Here is a 14,596-nt window from a genome sequence, read left to right as displayed (position 1 = left end):
ATGAAATATACTTTACAGAGATATTCAGGTTTAAATTATAGAAGGTTGTACATTTAATCTGTCTTTGTGGAAAATGAATTTGCAGTATAATTCATAGAAATGAAATCTAAATACAGCTTATACTTTCAATGAAAGAAATGGATTGGAAACCCTTTCCGCTCACTCCAAAGCCTAGCTATACTCAAGGATACCAGAACAAATATATCTGTGATGTCAACCTTTTTTGCTGGCATGTTCAAAAGGTTAGAGAGAAAGCACCTCTGAGCTTAAAAAGATCAGATAACATAAGTGAATTTCTCTTTCCCTCCTCCCCCTCTCTCTCCCTCCTTATTCAGAGGAAAGTAAATTTATGGAAATAGACAAATCAAATTCTGCATATGTAGCTCAGTGTGAACACCTTCCCCTGATCCAGAGACTGTCTCGTTCGGAGAATGTGCTCTATGGAGCAAACCTGGAAAACCTTTCTGCTGGGATGATGAGCAAATCTTGTGATAACCTCGGTGTGGAAACCAGCAACAGGATTAGAGACAAAAGCAATCTTGGCAGGTAGGCTTCCTTTTTCTGCTAAACATGTATAAGAATACTCAGTCATAGACTACATCATTGCAAACCTCTATGGTAAACTGTGAGGCAGACTTTTTTTTTTGCAGTCTTTACTGTGGTCACACCAAAAGGCCCCATCAGGCTGGGGCTCCCTGGTGCCAGCAGTAGACAAACACAGGCAGGAAGCTAACAGTCTAACAGATAAGAACTTGAAAAAGAGTGACATTTAAATTTGTACCCAACTCAGGAATGAACCACTTATTGGGCTATGGAGAAGGATAAAAATAAGGGAGAACAGAAGTAAAGTCTTTAATGTCTGTGTATCTTCTCTGGAAATGGTAGTATATGAACCGAGTGCACAGTGGAAGCTGGTTTTGAGGTGGTCTTATCTAATTGATTCCTCCATGTCTAAAGGTGCAAATCATAGACAACAGTGTAAGAACTTCTCCCTTCTCGTTTGCATTGGTACATTCACTAGTGTAGGCCACTACTATAGCTGCACACAGTCTCAAGGGCTTTGATGAATTCTAGTGTCTTTTAGAATACTGAGTTAGAATAGAGCCAAGAAGAACATGAACTACCAGGAAAAGTTTCAGATGTGGTTTTGTCTGAATGGACAGAGGGCTAAATGAATCATGCTGAGGCTATGCTGTGTTTTCCTGATGCCTGCATGCAGCTCAGAGGAAAAACACATGGCGAAATCAGTTGCAATGTGAGTGGTCCAATGGCAGCTATTATTTGGAAGCAAAATGCTGGCAAGGATAAACTACCTCTCCCCTACAATGAAGTGTGGCCCAGAAACCAGAATACTCATTGAAAGGCTATAAACATGTGCATTCCCAACTTGGCTCTGACAGACTCATGACAACAAAGAGTGCTAAATACTATTGCTGACTTGTTATAGTAATAGTCTTAATTTCCTGCCGTGCAGATCCACATCAGGAATATCCCAGTCAGAAATGCACATCAATTTGAATGGAAAGCAAAGGAGTTGTGACTACCTCTCTATCCATTCAACTCAGAACACAATCAGTGGTGAGTATAATAATCATAAAGAGAGACAATATCCTTCCATATTTATTGTTTCAATAGCAGGAGACCAAAATATATTCTACTTACAGATTAAAGAATATCCTTTTGCACTTCTAGTCCTGGGAATTAACCCAGAGTTTAGCAAGACAAGCTGTTGTCTTCCCTTTCGCTCCTGCTTTCCATCAGGATCAGTGATAAAGTTATTCTATCAATAGCACCTAATGCTCTTCAGAGACGTAGTTAAGTACACCCAGGACTCTCACATCGGGCAATATCCCTGTGCTCAGAGGTCATCATTTGGTTTGCAAATGAGATGTACAGCTCAATAAATAACACATGAGACAACATAGGCTCCAGGTCCCTCCTCTGTTCTTGCATTTGCATGACACAAATTGGAATAAGAACTGGACACCTAATTTTCTAACAGAAGCCATATCGATGCACACAGTGAGCAGATCTACGCAATACAAAGCTATGATTATTTGGTTAGTCCATTTTAAAATTAGAACTGTACTTTAAACACCCTGTGGCAATTGCACAAGTAGCGTTAACACTGCAAAAGTCACCATCACAATCAGTGCTGATTGGATTGCACCTACAGAGCCAAAAGGGCCCACAGGGCTGAAGGCTAGTGTTTCCAAAGGAACCCATAGGAAATGTTGTGTCCAAATCATCCTCATGTGCAATGGGTGCTACATGCCTGACTCTTTAGATATCATCTTCATAAAAACATTGCAGATAAATGCATACTCTCCCAGAAAAGAACATTAGAGGAAGAGCTTACACAGCTACTGTACACATACTTGTCTCCATTTAGCCTGCATCCAGGGCTAAACGATAACCAGTTGTTCTGTCACCCAATCTCCCTTCCCCAGCCAAGAAAGGGAATTGGGAAAAGGAGGGAGACTCATTGCCTGAAATTTAAACAGATTTAATAGAATAAGAAAACCAATATTGATACTAATATAAAAGACACACAATTATACTCAGCTCATAGAGTGGTGGCAAGTCCATCCAGGGATAGTAAGCGTTGAAAAAAGAAGATAGAACAAGGAGCAAAGAAAGAGCAGAGCAAAAAACTCCCCCCCACCCCCCAGCAAGCTTTCCCATTTATAGTGAACCTGACATTAATGTTATAGAATACACCTGTGGGCCAGCCTGGATCAACTGCCCTGGATTCTGCTAATGGTCTTCATCACCATACCACAGCTGGCCACAAACTCGAACAAAATGCAACAGAAAATTGATTCTATAAATTTTATCCCCATGAAACTAGAACAATACTTTTCTAAAGAATGAAAATTTCCAAACACCTGTTAGAGCTTCCTTCCTGAATTATATTGATTCAGAAGTAACAGTAATGTTGAAAACAAGGACAAAATATATTTTTAATTTTTGAAGCCCCAGTTTTGCATACTATATGAATCTACTGTCTCCGTGCATTAATCTGCATTTATTCTGGCTGTTTTGTTTCTGCAGCACCTGGATCACCAGCCATCCCAAAGGAAGTTTTGCTAAGTGGTCTAGAAAGAGAAATCATTTGTGTCAGCCTAAAACGTGACCCTAAGAATGGATTTGGTAAGTAAGAAACATGAATGTTATGTTTGTTACTGGGACTGTCAGATCCTGGTGCTAACACTGATATTTGCTGACTCAACCTGAGCAAGATTGTAACCTTCTTCACCTCATTTATTCTTCTCATAGAATAAGACTACCAGTCTTTGTGAAGGACTTAGAATTTCCGCAACTGAAAAGGACTAAGCACATAAATCAAGACCACAGTTTTTTCAGGGTATTAACTAAGGCCATAGAGGTCAAGGGGACCAAGTGCTAAGAGTAGAATGAAAGGAACAAAGGTCTAGTTTTGTATCTGAAATACATGAGCAGCTATTTTATTTATCTTGGACCTTACACAGGGAGAGATGATGTTCTGCAAACCTTTCAGGTATTGCCTGTGGGGGTGTAAAATGTGTACACAAGCTTCATGTGAATGTTTCCTGACTTTTGGATTCCTATTTGGATAACATTTTTTATAGTTAACATAGATGCTCTACATGATGTAGAACAATGTTCGAATTTATCTAATGAGCTTTTATACCATTTTCCTCCTGCAGGTGTTAAATACTAAGGTCCACATATGACTCTTGTAAGACAGTAGCTGGAATCTTTAAAAGTCCCAAGCCAGGAAAGTATTCTTATTGAGAAATTATATTTAAATATCCACCAAAGTCACCAGCACACTTTAATTATAACAAGAGTTTAAAGCTTTCCCAAATCAAGACCTTGATGACGTGTATAAATCAGAGCTCCCCATTCTCCAGACCATGTATAAAACTTACACCACTGGCGTAACAGCCTTTTGTGCTCTTAAGGTTCATCTTTTCTAATACTGCCAGTATCTCTGCATTCTCATGCTATCTCATTTTTGCAGGTTTTGTGATTATTGGAGGAGAAAATGTAGGAAAATTAGACCTTGGTATCTTTATCGCTTCAATTATCCCCGGGGGACCTGCAGACAGAGCTGGAAATATCAAATCAGGTCATTGTGCTTAGTTTTTAATTAGAATGAAAATACTTTCATGGTTTAAAGTTAGTTACTCTGGATTTATTTCCTTATTTAGATGTGATTTGTCTTGGTTTTATCCTTTTTTTTAAGGAGGACGACTCATCTCTGTGAACAATATTAGTCTCGAGGGCGTTTCATTTAATACTGCAGTTAAAATCATACAGGATTCTCCTGATGAAGTGGAGCTTATCATCTCTCAACCCAAAGGTAAAGAGGCAAATGCCTTTGCTGGCTATGGAATGCTAATAGTTAACTCAGGACACTGGTATTTATTAGGCACTGGGATGTAGTAGTACTTTCTTGCTACTCAGTGTCAGTTATAATAACCATAGGCTAGCAGTGAAAATAGTCAACTTCTAGTAGGTATCATGTGATCTCTATTCTACAGCCAGTGTGAAAAAATCTATTATGGGCTCCATTGCTGAATACCAAGGGAATTTTGGCATTTCTTTCTCTGATAGAGAGTCATAGTCCTCTGCAGTGATGAAGCAAATACATTTCTCCACACTTGTAATAGCAGTGCTCCATTTTACAATGACTGACTCATTTTATAGATCTGATTTCACAACCAGTTGATGTAGGAAGTTACTTTGTCCTCCTGTGCTGAAGTATAATAACATTTGCCTTCAAGTTTACTCACTGTTTGCATTCAGCAATGTTTTATTTTGGTATGGCTTTACAGACATATATGAAGAAGGATTAAATGAAGAAAAGAATCTATCAAGAGGAAACAGCACTAGTGGATCTGAGATCTCTTGTGTAGACAGTGGCAGAAAAAAGATTCAGGATTGTCATACAGCTCTCCCCAAAGAACAGGACATAAATATAGATGAACTTGAGAAGGCTCTTTCCTGGAGTTTAGCACCAAAACTGGGCCCTAGGATTCCAGTTCCTTCAGCTGATAGCCTGGATGTGGAGGTAACTGAGATTTTTATGCTGTTCAGTAATATTACATCCAGCGTGTGTCTTAACACCATGCCAGCTATATTAAGAACAGAAAGTAACAGAGAAATTTAAAAAATGAGGAAAGGAGAAAGAAAACCTTGGAAGATGTTGCTTGTTAAATTGCATTGGAAATGTCAAAATGATAGACGTGTCCAGGATATGTGAAAAAATGGGGAAACCATTCCACAAAATTTTATTAAAAATTCTCCTCCCTTTTCCAGTGGAGGTAAAAAATTTTGATTATTTTCTTGCAATCTCTTAAGTTTTCAACCAGACACAGAAGAGCAACATTTTGTGTCTAATTTCCTACTATTAGACAGCCTCCTTATCTATACTTAGCTTATGCACATTTAGACAGTTTGTATTTTGAGTAACATTAGTGTAAGCTTGAAATAATGTCAGGGATATAAATGATACCACTCCAGGCTTACGATGACAGCAGGATCAAACCTTTTATATCTTCTGGAAACCCTCTCTTTTTTTTCTTCCTTTCCTCCCCTTTTTTATTGAGATGCTGTAGTCTCATTAGTGTTTATATTTTTGAGACAGGAAGCTGATTCTTCACACTTACCATCTCCATCTGAAACCAATTCAAAGAAAATCTATACTGTGGAGCTTGTTAAAGAAGACGGGACTTTTGGAATCAGTGTGACCGCAAGTGTTACTGTTCATCTTTCAGTGTGTCTGTCAAACTGTTACATGACCAAGAAACACATAGGGAAATGTATTTATGTGGAACAAAGATAGAAAATAGGCTGATAACAGAAAATGTTAGCATGGCACATTTCAAACCTGTGTCCAGTTGACTGACAGAGCAAGCAAAAAGTACTGGCTCTGCTCATTCCCCAGTTCTTGCCAGCAGAATCTGTGAAAGAAGTGTGCCAGCATAAAGCACATGGCAGTACAAGCCCTCTTCATCCTTACTCAATTTGAGAACAAGACCTACCACTGAAAGTGGAGTTTGGTCAGGGAGGGATATAGCCAGAGCCTCTAGAAAATGCAGCGATTCAAAGAATTCTCCAAGTCATGACTGGTTTTGCTGCTCCCCTGGAGCTCCTGGAACTCAAAGGCTGTGTCTGTATAAGTAAATTGCACAGGAACATAGCATAGGTGCAAGCAGTGGCCCACAGGCACGGTTTAATTGTTGACAGCCCCTGATATGGCTTTGGCCTGTGCCTCAACAAGCAGTATAACAGAAGCCATTCCATGCTGGGGGGCTGAAAGTTTAGCTATGTGGACTCAAGATATGCCATGCTTTTTACTCTGAAGGCCATAGAAAGGCCCCTAGCCAGTTTTATTTCCTGATATAAAGAAATACAGTTCTCCATATATTTGTAGGACCAGAGAAGGCAGCAGTCAAAACTGTCTGCCACATTTGAATAATAATTCCTTGTCCTGGCTATCAAAGCTGAATTGACCCCTCCAAGCTGAGATGTCTTTACAGTCCTTGCTGAAATGGAGTGGGAAGCAACAGCCATTTCATTGCCTGCAGAAGACATTGAGGGCTGCTTTTTCATCTGAATTTGGGCAGGGGATGTAGATGGACAGAACATGATTCTTAGTTAACCTGGAATTCCTCTGAGCTGTAGGGTCTCAAGTGGCTGCACAAGTTCAGGTCCATGCTTTATATATTGTCTGAAAGGTTAATAATTGCTGAATGGATAGTTTGGAAGCTGGGCTAGAGGCTGACTGAAAGATGCAACCCCATCTTTATGTTAGCATAGGGAAAAATTTATGAACATTTAGTAAATGTTTTTATATAGCCATGTAGAAATGCCTTGCATTTTCCTGAGAAAATAAAAAAAAGATTACTGCCTAGGGAAGTATATTACAACTAGAAGGGACTTCAGAATAACATCCTCTTTCCTTTTTTCCCTATATTTAACAAAAATGTAATTCCTGAAGGAGTTGCTTTGCAATGCATGTGTAAGTTGCTTTGATTTTTATCACAGGAAGGACATGTGAAGACTCCACTCTAATCTGTAGGCGTATGTTTTGCAGGGTGGAATTAACACTAGTGTGCGTCACGGTGGGATATACGTGAAGTCAATTCTTCCCAGGGGACCTGCTGCTAAGGATGGACAAATAAAGATAGGTAACATGTCTGGCAATAAAACTTTGGGCTGCAGAACTCAATGTTAGTGTGGAATGCTTGCCACGGGGACAATGAAACACATTTGGGATTGGAAGTCATACAACTGTGAAACATAATACGCAGTCCATCATTCCTCAGCCTGTCCCTGTACTACATGTAGACATCCCACTGAAAAAACAGGAGTCTCATACCAACATTGTACAGTTACTCTCTAGCTCCACATCAGGCTAGTGACTCTGACATCTACTTTCAGTGTTGCTGTGATAACCAGATGCTATCACTGCAGTTACTTACAGAATACCCTGGTACATTTCAAGTGCTGGTTATAGAATGCTGCACAACAAGCAGTATTGCTTTCATACAAAGTAACATAATTTGACACATGTAAGCATGAAGATCTATTGCAAGATGGGTAGATTTAAGGTTTACCCCCATGGAACTTGAACATCAAAGCAACTTGACCCTTTTTTGTTTGTTTTCTTTTGCCTCAGGTGATCGTCTGCTGGAAGTAGATGGCATCAGCCTCTGTGGCATCACCCACAAACAGGCTGTGGAACACCTTAAGAAATCTGGCCAGGTTTGCACAACAGCAGAGCTCAATAAGATGCCCAGTAGAATAAACTGCACTTAGTATGAAGCACAGCAGCAAAGCTGGGCCAAAAGAAACTTCCCCCTCACCCCACCCATCCAACCCCATTCTCCTAAAAAGAAAAGTAAAAGACTTAGGGCTCACTGTGTACTGTGTAACTGGAACCTGTTCATCATCGTTTTAGATCGCCAAGCTGGTTCTAGAAAGGGGAAATTACCAACTGGCAGAGCCACGCCTGATTGGTAATGACAGAAAGGAGGACCAATGTGCAGTTGTTTCTGTGGCAACATCCTTCACAGATGGTACCAAGGACTACTGCTTTTTGACAGATGGTGAGCAATAAAAAAGGAACTCAGGGTGACTTCTTACAATGTGCAAGAAGGGAATGAATGAATGAAAATAACTATGAAATTTCTGTGGGTTGGAAGGAAACCTGCATACTAAGTAAAAATATAATGTGCAATATTAATGGCATCATCAAAAATCAATTCTGAACAAAATATTTCTGATGTACTTAGAGTTACAGTTGCTAGATATAGCTGAATTTATCCTAGGCATAAATACTGTATCTCTCAGCCTTCATGAGATGGGGCTGGCAGGGGACTTCCCTGTCTGTGTGCTATAGCACCCTCAGGCAGGCAGCAGCTGTGTTGATGTTGCCAGTCTGTTACCCAAAGAGAGCACCGCCAGCAAAACTGCTGATGCTGTGTCAGTGATGAAGCCAGGGTGAACTGCTGCACCAGGGCTGGGACTGGAGACTGCCATCACTTCATTTCTTAAAAGCAGAAGATTCAGAGATCACTTTCACTGAATTTAGCCAACAAATAAATGCTGTATCTTTTACTGTAAGGATGTCTCATAAACACTAAGTCTGAACCATACTTTCCTATGGGGCAGTTACTCCTCTACATTGTCCCTAGCAGAACGGGCTTCAGCTGCAAGTATGGCATTTGGGAAAGGGCTGGTCTCTTCTTCTTGTCTGGAAAGAGCAGGAGCTCTGATCCTAGCTTATGATGGTTAGTGCAGGACCCAAATTAACATCAGGCAGCTACAGAATAGTAAGATCTACCCAACACTTACAGAAGAACGTCAGAAAAGGATAGCATTTGAACCTTTTAATGTTGGTACAAAAGGCTTCTTCCTTTATGGGCTTGTACTAGATGGCATAAAGTCTGTGAACACACAGTAGAATAGAATCCAGTTCTCCCCATTCTGCCTGTGCAATTTCAAGGGCTCACATAAGTTAAAAGAACACCAAACCCTTCTTTTGCCATGCAGCACACAAGGAAAAAGGTCTGCTGATGGTATAGTTTACATCAGCTCCTTAGGGGTTACATATGCCACAGCTCCCTCTCTTTTTCCAATCCCTGCTTTGAACAGATAATACATTTGAAGTCAAATTGATGAAGAATTCTGGAGGCCTCGGCTTCAGTGTTCTGCAAATGGAAGGAGATGCTTGCGAACACCTTGGAGGAGCCATTGTCAGGATCAAAAGACTGTTTCCAGGGCAGCCAGCTGAAGAGAATGGCAAAATTGAAGTTGGAGACATCATTTTAGCTGTGAATGGGAAACCTATTCAAGGACTCTTGTATCAGGTACCAGGCAGTACTATCACTGGGACTCTGGATGGGTAACACGTTAATAAAGACAACCGGATGAAACTGCATTTAAACTTAATTATCACCAGAGGGATTCAGAATTTGCGTATAATGAATGTGATTTTTATGTAGGATTCTTCTCTAGAATTCTTATGGAGAATTTCCTTCATAACAGAATTCTGGCAGAGAATTTCTTCTGCTATTTAATTTATAACTTTCTACTACTGATGCACAAAGTCTATTGTTAGATGCACACCAGTTGTTAATTAGTTGGAATCTTTGTTGCTGTTATGCATAATTGGAACATCTTTTCCCTGTGGTCATTTATGCTTTGAAACGTCATGCCAAATACCATGCCCCAGATTCAAATCTCTACCAGGTGAGGTAAATCAAGTGTAAATTTTTTACCTGGAATGAGAAATTCTATACTCACATGAAGAAATTAAATGGTAAAAAGGGACTACAGGTGGATTTATTTTTTCCATCGTAATCTTTCCACTTTATGAAAAATCCCTGAGTTTTGTATATGAATATGCATTGAATAGATAAGATTGGTAACAAACAGAAGTGATGAAATCATACAAATTTCCCACTGACAGGTCATTTGTGTCATTACATAGCTAGGGCAAAAGACAAGGTCCTGTAAGTCCTGGACACCTGGGAAGGTGCTGTAATTGTACTCCATTTTTTTTTTTTCGTGACCTGAAGTCCATCCTTTTCCAGCACTGTGTTGCTCTCTGACTTACAGTCTTTTTAGACAGTTTGTGCAGAGGTTCAGACAGGGTGTTTTGGCCTACAGCATTTTTTTTTCCTCTCTAGATAATTTAGTCTCCCACTATAGCTGAAAGCTGAATGCCACTGAATAGATGTTATGTCAATGAGGGGCTTTGAGAAAATCTCCCTTTCGTTATGTCAATATGGCAGTCTGTGGAGCTATGCTGATATAATTAACTGAAGATGTGTCCCTGCCACATGCAGTTTGAATGAATTTATCTGAAAATCCTGTTTTCTTCAAGAAAAGAAAAAGAATTAATTTAAACCTATGTGTCTGTTGGTGGAACAAAAGTTTGTAAACAGAACTGACTTGGCTTTAGATACACATTCACATAAAAACTATCGTCCACTTATATGACAATCATACAGTAGTGAATTTTGGCCCCCAGACACTGCTGAGAGGCACAAATACTTGGAATCTGGCATTCACAATAAAAATTGTCTCTAACCCAGTTGGTAAAATGACATGTACTATAGGCTGTGTTCCATAAGAAATCTAATATTCCTATCTTCCTGCTTAGGATGTCATGCACTTGTTGAGAGGAGCTCCTCCAGAAGTCACACTACTACTTTGCAGACCACCAAAAGGTGTTCTTCCAGAAATAGAGCAGAGTGCCCTGGTAAGGCAAACCTTCTGTCAGTAAACTTGCTTCTGTAAACCTGGAAAAACACTACTAGATTTTCTATCCAGTCTTGAACAATGCAACCTTCCCTTTTCTCCAAGGCCCTCCATTTCTTTCCCTTCCTGGCTTCAACTCAGCCTCTAGAGTTCAACTGATTCTTCCTTAGCAACCAAAATAACAGAAATCTGACAGATGTGAAACATGTCTATTCTAGTTCAACAACTTTTGAATTGCAGTGCTGTCACTGGAGTGAAACAGAACATACCCAAGCACATCTCCTAGTGATGCTTCTAAAAATGCTCTTACTAGATCCTCAGCCAGAAACTGCAGATATTCTCAACTGCAGCTATTATAACTCATGGGTTTGAGGTAGCTATATTACTCCCAAAAGTGAGAGGAAAATAAAGAACTTTTCCTATCCAGGCTACCTCTTAGTAAACTTAAATAAATGAAATAATGGTTTCAACTGGTTATTCACCTTCTTATTGATAGTTAGCAGAATCTGCAGGGGAAGAAAAAAAAAAAAGGAAAAAAAACCAAACAGTAGAGACTGCAGAGACTAGAAGAGTGCCATTAGGTGTGCTAGCATTATTATTCTTGCTTCTTGAACACAACTCATAGACACATACACAAGTACTCTTATAATGAACATGCATTTGCATTACTCTTTCTCCATGCAGAATGGCCCACTCATGGTTCCTGTCCCACCAGGATTTATAAGAGCTGTCCATGGGCAGACAGAAATGACTGTTAGGACCATCTCCAGATAACAAACTGGCTCCTGTTGCTCTCCTGCAATGTGCCCTTGGCTGACTTCTATGGTCAGTCACACAGGAGTCAAATCTGGAAGCCACTTCTGCACAATTAAGAGAATATAGACACAAAGTTGAGGCATGTTATGAAAAGAAATAAAAAGGGGTCATGTCTATCAAAGAATTAATTGGGAAATGTGAACTTCTGTAGTAGTTCCCTGGCTAGAACTCCTGAAGAATGTGGAAGATATGCATAAAGACAAAACAGTTATTTACTGAGAGAGTACCTCCCTCTATTTTTTCCCTCCCTTCCAGCTACCACTTGACATTTTCAAATTCAGATGCTTATTGACATTGCCTCTTCAAATTATTTTATTTTTAAAGGGAAGAAGATGGGAGATAGATAAAAAAGGAGTGACACTAACCTTTCTGTTATTTTGATAGACTCCAGCACCATCTCCTATTAAGGAGTTTGTGGCAGAAATGCCAAGCGGTACAGAGGTAGGAAATAGTATGGATCAGTCTACCAGTGATGGAGGTAGTACCTCTCCAGACCTCGAAGACTGCCTGGATTCTCCAGTGGGAGCAGATTTCAATGAGCCTCCTGAAGAGGACAGCCCAACTTACGAAGAGCCCGAAGCTGAGTTTCAAGAGAAACCCATACAGAAACTTATGACTTCCAGGGAAAGTTTCTATAAGCATCTTCAGAAGTTTCATCAAGAAGCTCCCAGTTCTGAAGTCTTCCACTCCCTAGAGGAAGAAGTGAAGCAGAACTGCTATTCACCATGTGAATTTGGATGGGCCAAAAGGTAGGGAAAACTGATATATCTGCTCTGCAGCCATTCCTTCATCTCTCAGAATTGTGAAAGTGAGTTGCTTAGGTTTAAGGACAGGGCTATCTGCTTCTAATCACTGCTGATTACTGAAGAGTTTGTCTTGCCATCTTATTCTGACTGTCCTAATCTGCTGTCTCTATTTACTCTCATCTTATTAGAATTTTGAGTAAGTCTGCATTGCAAGACAGTTGTATGAGTGCTGCACTACTGTAATCATTTATGCTGTTCAGCTGAAACTGCCTGCAGTTTGAAATCAATGGAAACTCTTGTTGACTTAAATAGGAACCAAAGACTTTCTTATTTATTATATGATCTTTTAATTTCAATTTTCTCAGAGCTGACTTAAATAGACACCAAAAATTTCTTTCTTCTTGTATGATCTTTTAATTTCAAATTTTTTCAGAGAAAATAAAAAAAACTCAGAAGACAAACTGTGATCAAGGAGGAAAAAAAAAAGTTATTTTCCCGTCTTCAGAAGCCAATAGAAGCCCTGAGCCAGAGGAGTTATACAATAAAATAGAGTGCAAATGGACTCATCCTCCTTTTACACTCTTTTGGATATATCAGACACTGCTACACAGAAGACAATCCATTTTATTTTAACCATCTTTCCCAGTGCAAAATAACATAAATTATCAGAACAGAAAGGATTGGTGGAAAGACAAGGTCTCTAGGAGACCTTTAACTAACATTTGTGTTCCTTTTAGTTGTGTATGTTTGCTTGGGAGATGGTAGTCACAGTTCAGTTCTATCAGAGAGCAAAAGATCCTAGGCAAGTGTTATATATGAAATGACATGGCACATCTTTCTGTCTAAACTGCAGAGATGAATTTGTTGGGTGGACTGTTCGGTGGATGAGGAATTGGTTGGATAGTCACATCCAGAGGGTAGTGGTCAACGGCTCAATGTCCAAATGGAGATCAGTGACAAGTGGTGTCCCTCAGGGGTCCGTATTGGGACCAGTACTGTTTAATATCTTCATCAGTGACATAGTGGGATCGAGTGCACCCTCAGCAAGTTTGCAGAAGACACCAAGCTGAGTGCTGTGGTTGACATGCCTGAGGGATGGGATGCCATCCAGAGGCACCTGGACAAGCTCAAGAAGTGGGCCCATGTGAACCTCATGAGGTTCAACAAGGGCAAGTGCAACGTCCTGCACCTGGGTCAGGGCAATCCCTGGTATCAATACAGGCTGGGGGATGAAGGGATTGAGAGCAGCCCTGTGGAGAAGGACTTGGGGGTACTGGTGGATGAAAAACGGGACATGAGCCGGCAATGTGCGCTCGCGGCCCAGAAAGCTGACTGTGTCCTGGTCTGCATCAAAAGAAGCGTGACCAGCAGGTTGAGAGAGGTGATTCTTCCCCTCTACTCCGCTCTGGTGAGACCCCACATGCAGTACTGCATTCAGGTCTTGAGTCCTCAGCACATGGAAGAATGGACCTGTTGGAGCAGGTCCAGAGGAGGGCCACAAAAATGATCAGAGGGCTGGAACACCCCTCCTATGAGGAAAGGCTGAGAGAGTTGGGGTTGTTCAACCTGGAGAAGAGAAGGCTCCAGGGAGACCTTATTGCAGCCTTTCAGTACTTAAAGGGGGCCTACAAGATAGATGGGGACAAACTTTTTAGCAGGGCCTGTTGTGATAGGACAAGGGGTAACGGTTTTAAACTAAAAGAGGGTAGATTCGGACTAGATATAAGGAAGAAATTGTTTACAATGAGAGTGGTGAAACACTGGAACAGGTTGTCCAGAGAGGTGGTAGATGCCCCATCCCTGGAAACATTAAAGGTCAAGCTGGACAGGGCTCGGAGCAACCTGATCTAGTTGAAGATGTCCCTGCTCATTGCAGAGGGGGCTGGACTAGAGGACCTTTAAAGATCCCTTCCAACCCAAACCGTTCCATGATTCTATGATCTTTGCTCTGCGAAACATTAATAAAAGCTATGCCGTTTTAAGTGTTTTTAAGATGAATGAGATTTAGCAATATTTCAATAAAGATTGATATGAAGAAAATGCATACTTTAAAAAAATGTGTTACAAGCATTTCTATTAGCTTTAATGGTAAATTTAATGGGAGATAATACTATAGCAGTCTATTAGCGTTCATTAACCACAACAGCCAAACCAATAAGAAACACAACACATATTACAGTCTGGGCTTGAACATCAAAAGTGCTGAATACTGTGTCTCCAATATAGTGGAACAAAATCAATAATAATTTTAGTTCAAGTAATTGAACAAATAC

At 40.2% G+C, this 14,596-nt stretch overlaps 1 protein-coding gene across 1 annotated transcript in view; it reads left to right on the top strand.

Moving 5' to 3' along the window:
• Positions 1-14,596, top strand: part of FRMPD2 (FERM and PDZ domain containing 2) — a 55,948-nt gene that overhangs the window by 24,726 nt on the left and 16,626 nt on the right. The window contains exons 16-28 of the mRNA XM_068397436.1: positions 413-546; positions 1,475-1,578; positions 3,055-3,153; positions 4,007-4,114; positions 4,232-4,348; positions 4,824-5,059; positions 5,636-5,740; positions 7,088-7,181; positions 7,673-7,758; positions 7,955-8,102; positions 9,151-9,365; positions 10,664-10,762; positions 11,962-12,326. Of these exons, the coding sequence (XP_068253537.1) occupies positions 413-546; positions 1,475-1,578; positions 3,055-3,153; positions 4,007-4,114; positions 4,232-4,348; positions 4,824-5,059; positions 5,636-5,740; positions 7,088-7,181; positions 7,673-7,758; positions 7,955-8,102; positions 9,151-9,365; positions 10,664-10,762; positions 11,962-12,326 (1,910 nt within the window). The remainder of the gene's footprint in view (positions 1-412; positions 547-1,474; positions 1,579-3,054; positions 3,154-4,006; positions 4,115-4,231; positions 4,349-4,823; positions 5,060-5,635; positions 5,741-7,087; positions 7,182-7,672; positions 7,759-7,954; positions 8,103-9,150; positions 9,366-10,663; positions 10,763-11,961; positions 12,327-14,596) is intronic.

The sequence above is a fragment of the Nyctibius grandis genome, chromosome 4, assembly GCF_013368605.1.
Source record: "Nyctibius grandis isolate bNycGra1 chromosome 4, bNycGra1.pri, whole genome shotgun sequence".
In the NCBI taxonomy this organism is placed as follows: Eukaryota; Metazoa; Chordata; class Aves; order Nyctibiiformes; family Nyctibiidae; genus Nyctibius; species Nyctibius grandis.
Note: the sequence above shows the minus strand (reverse complement) of the source record. Positions and strands in the feature narration are given on the sequence as shown.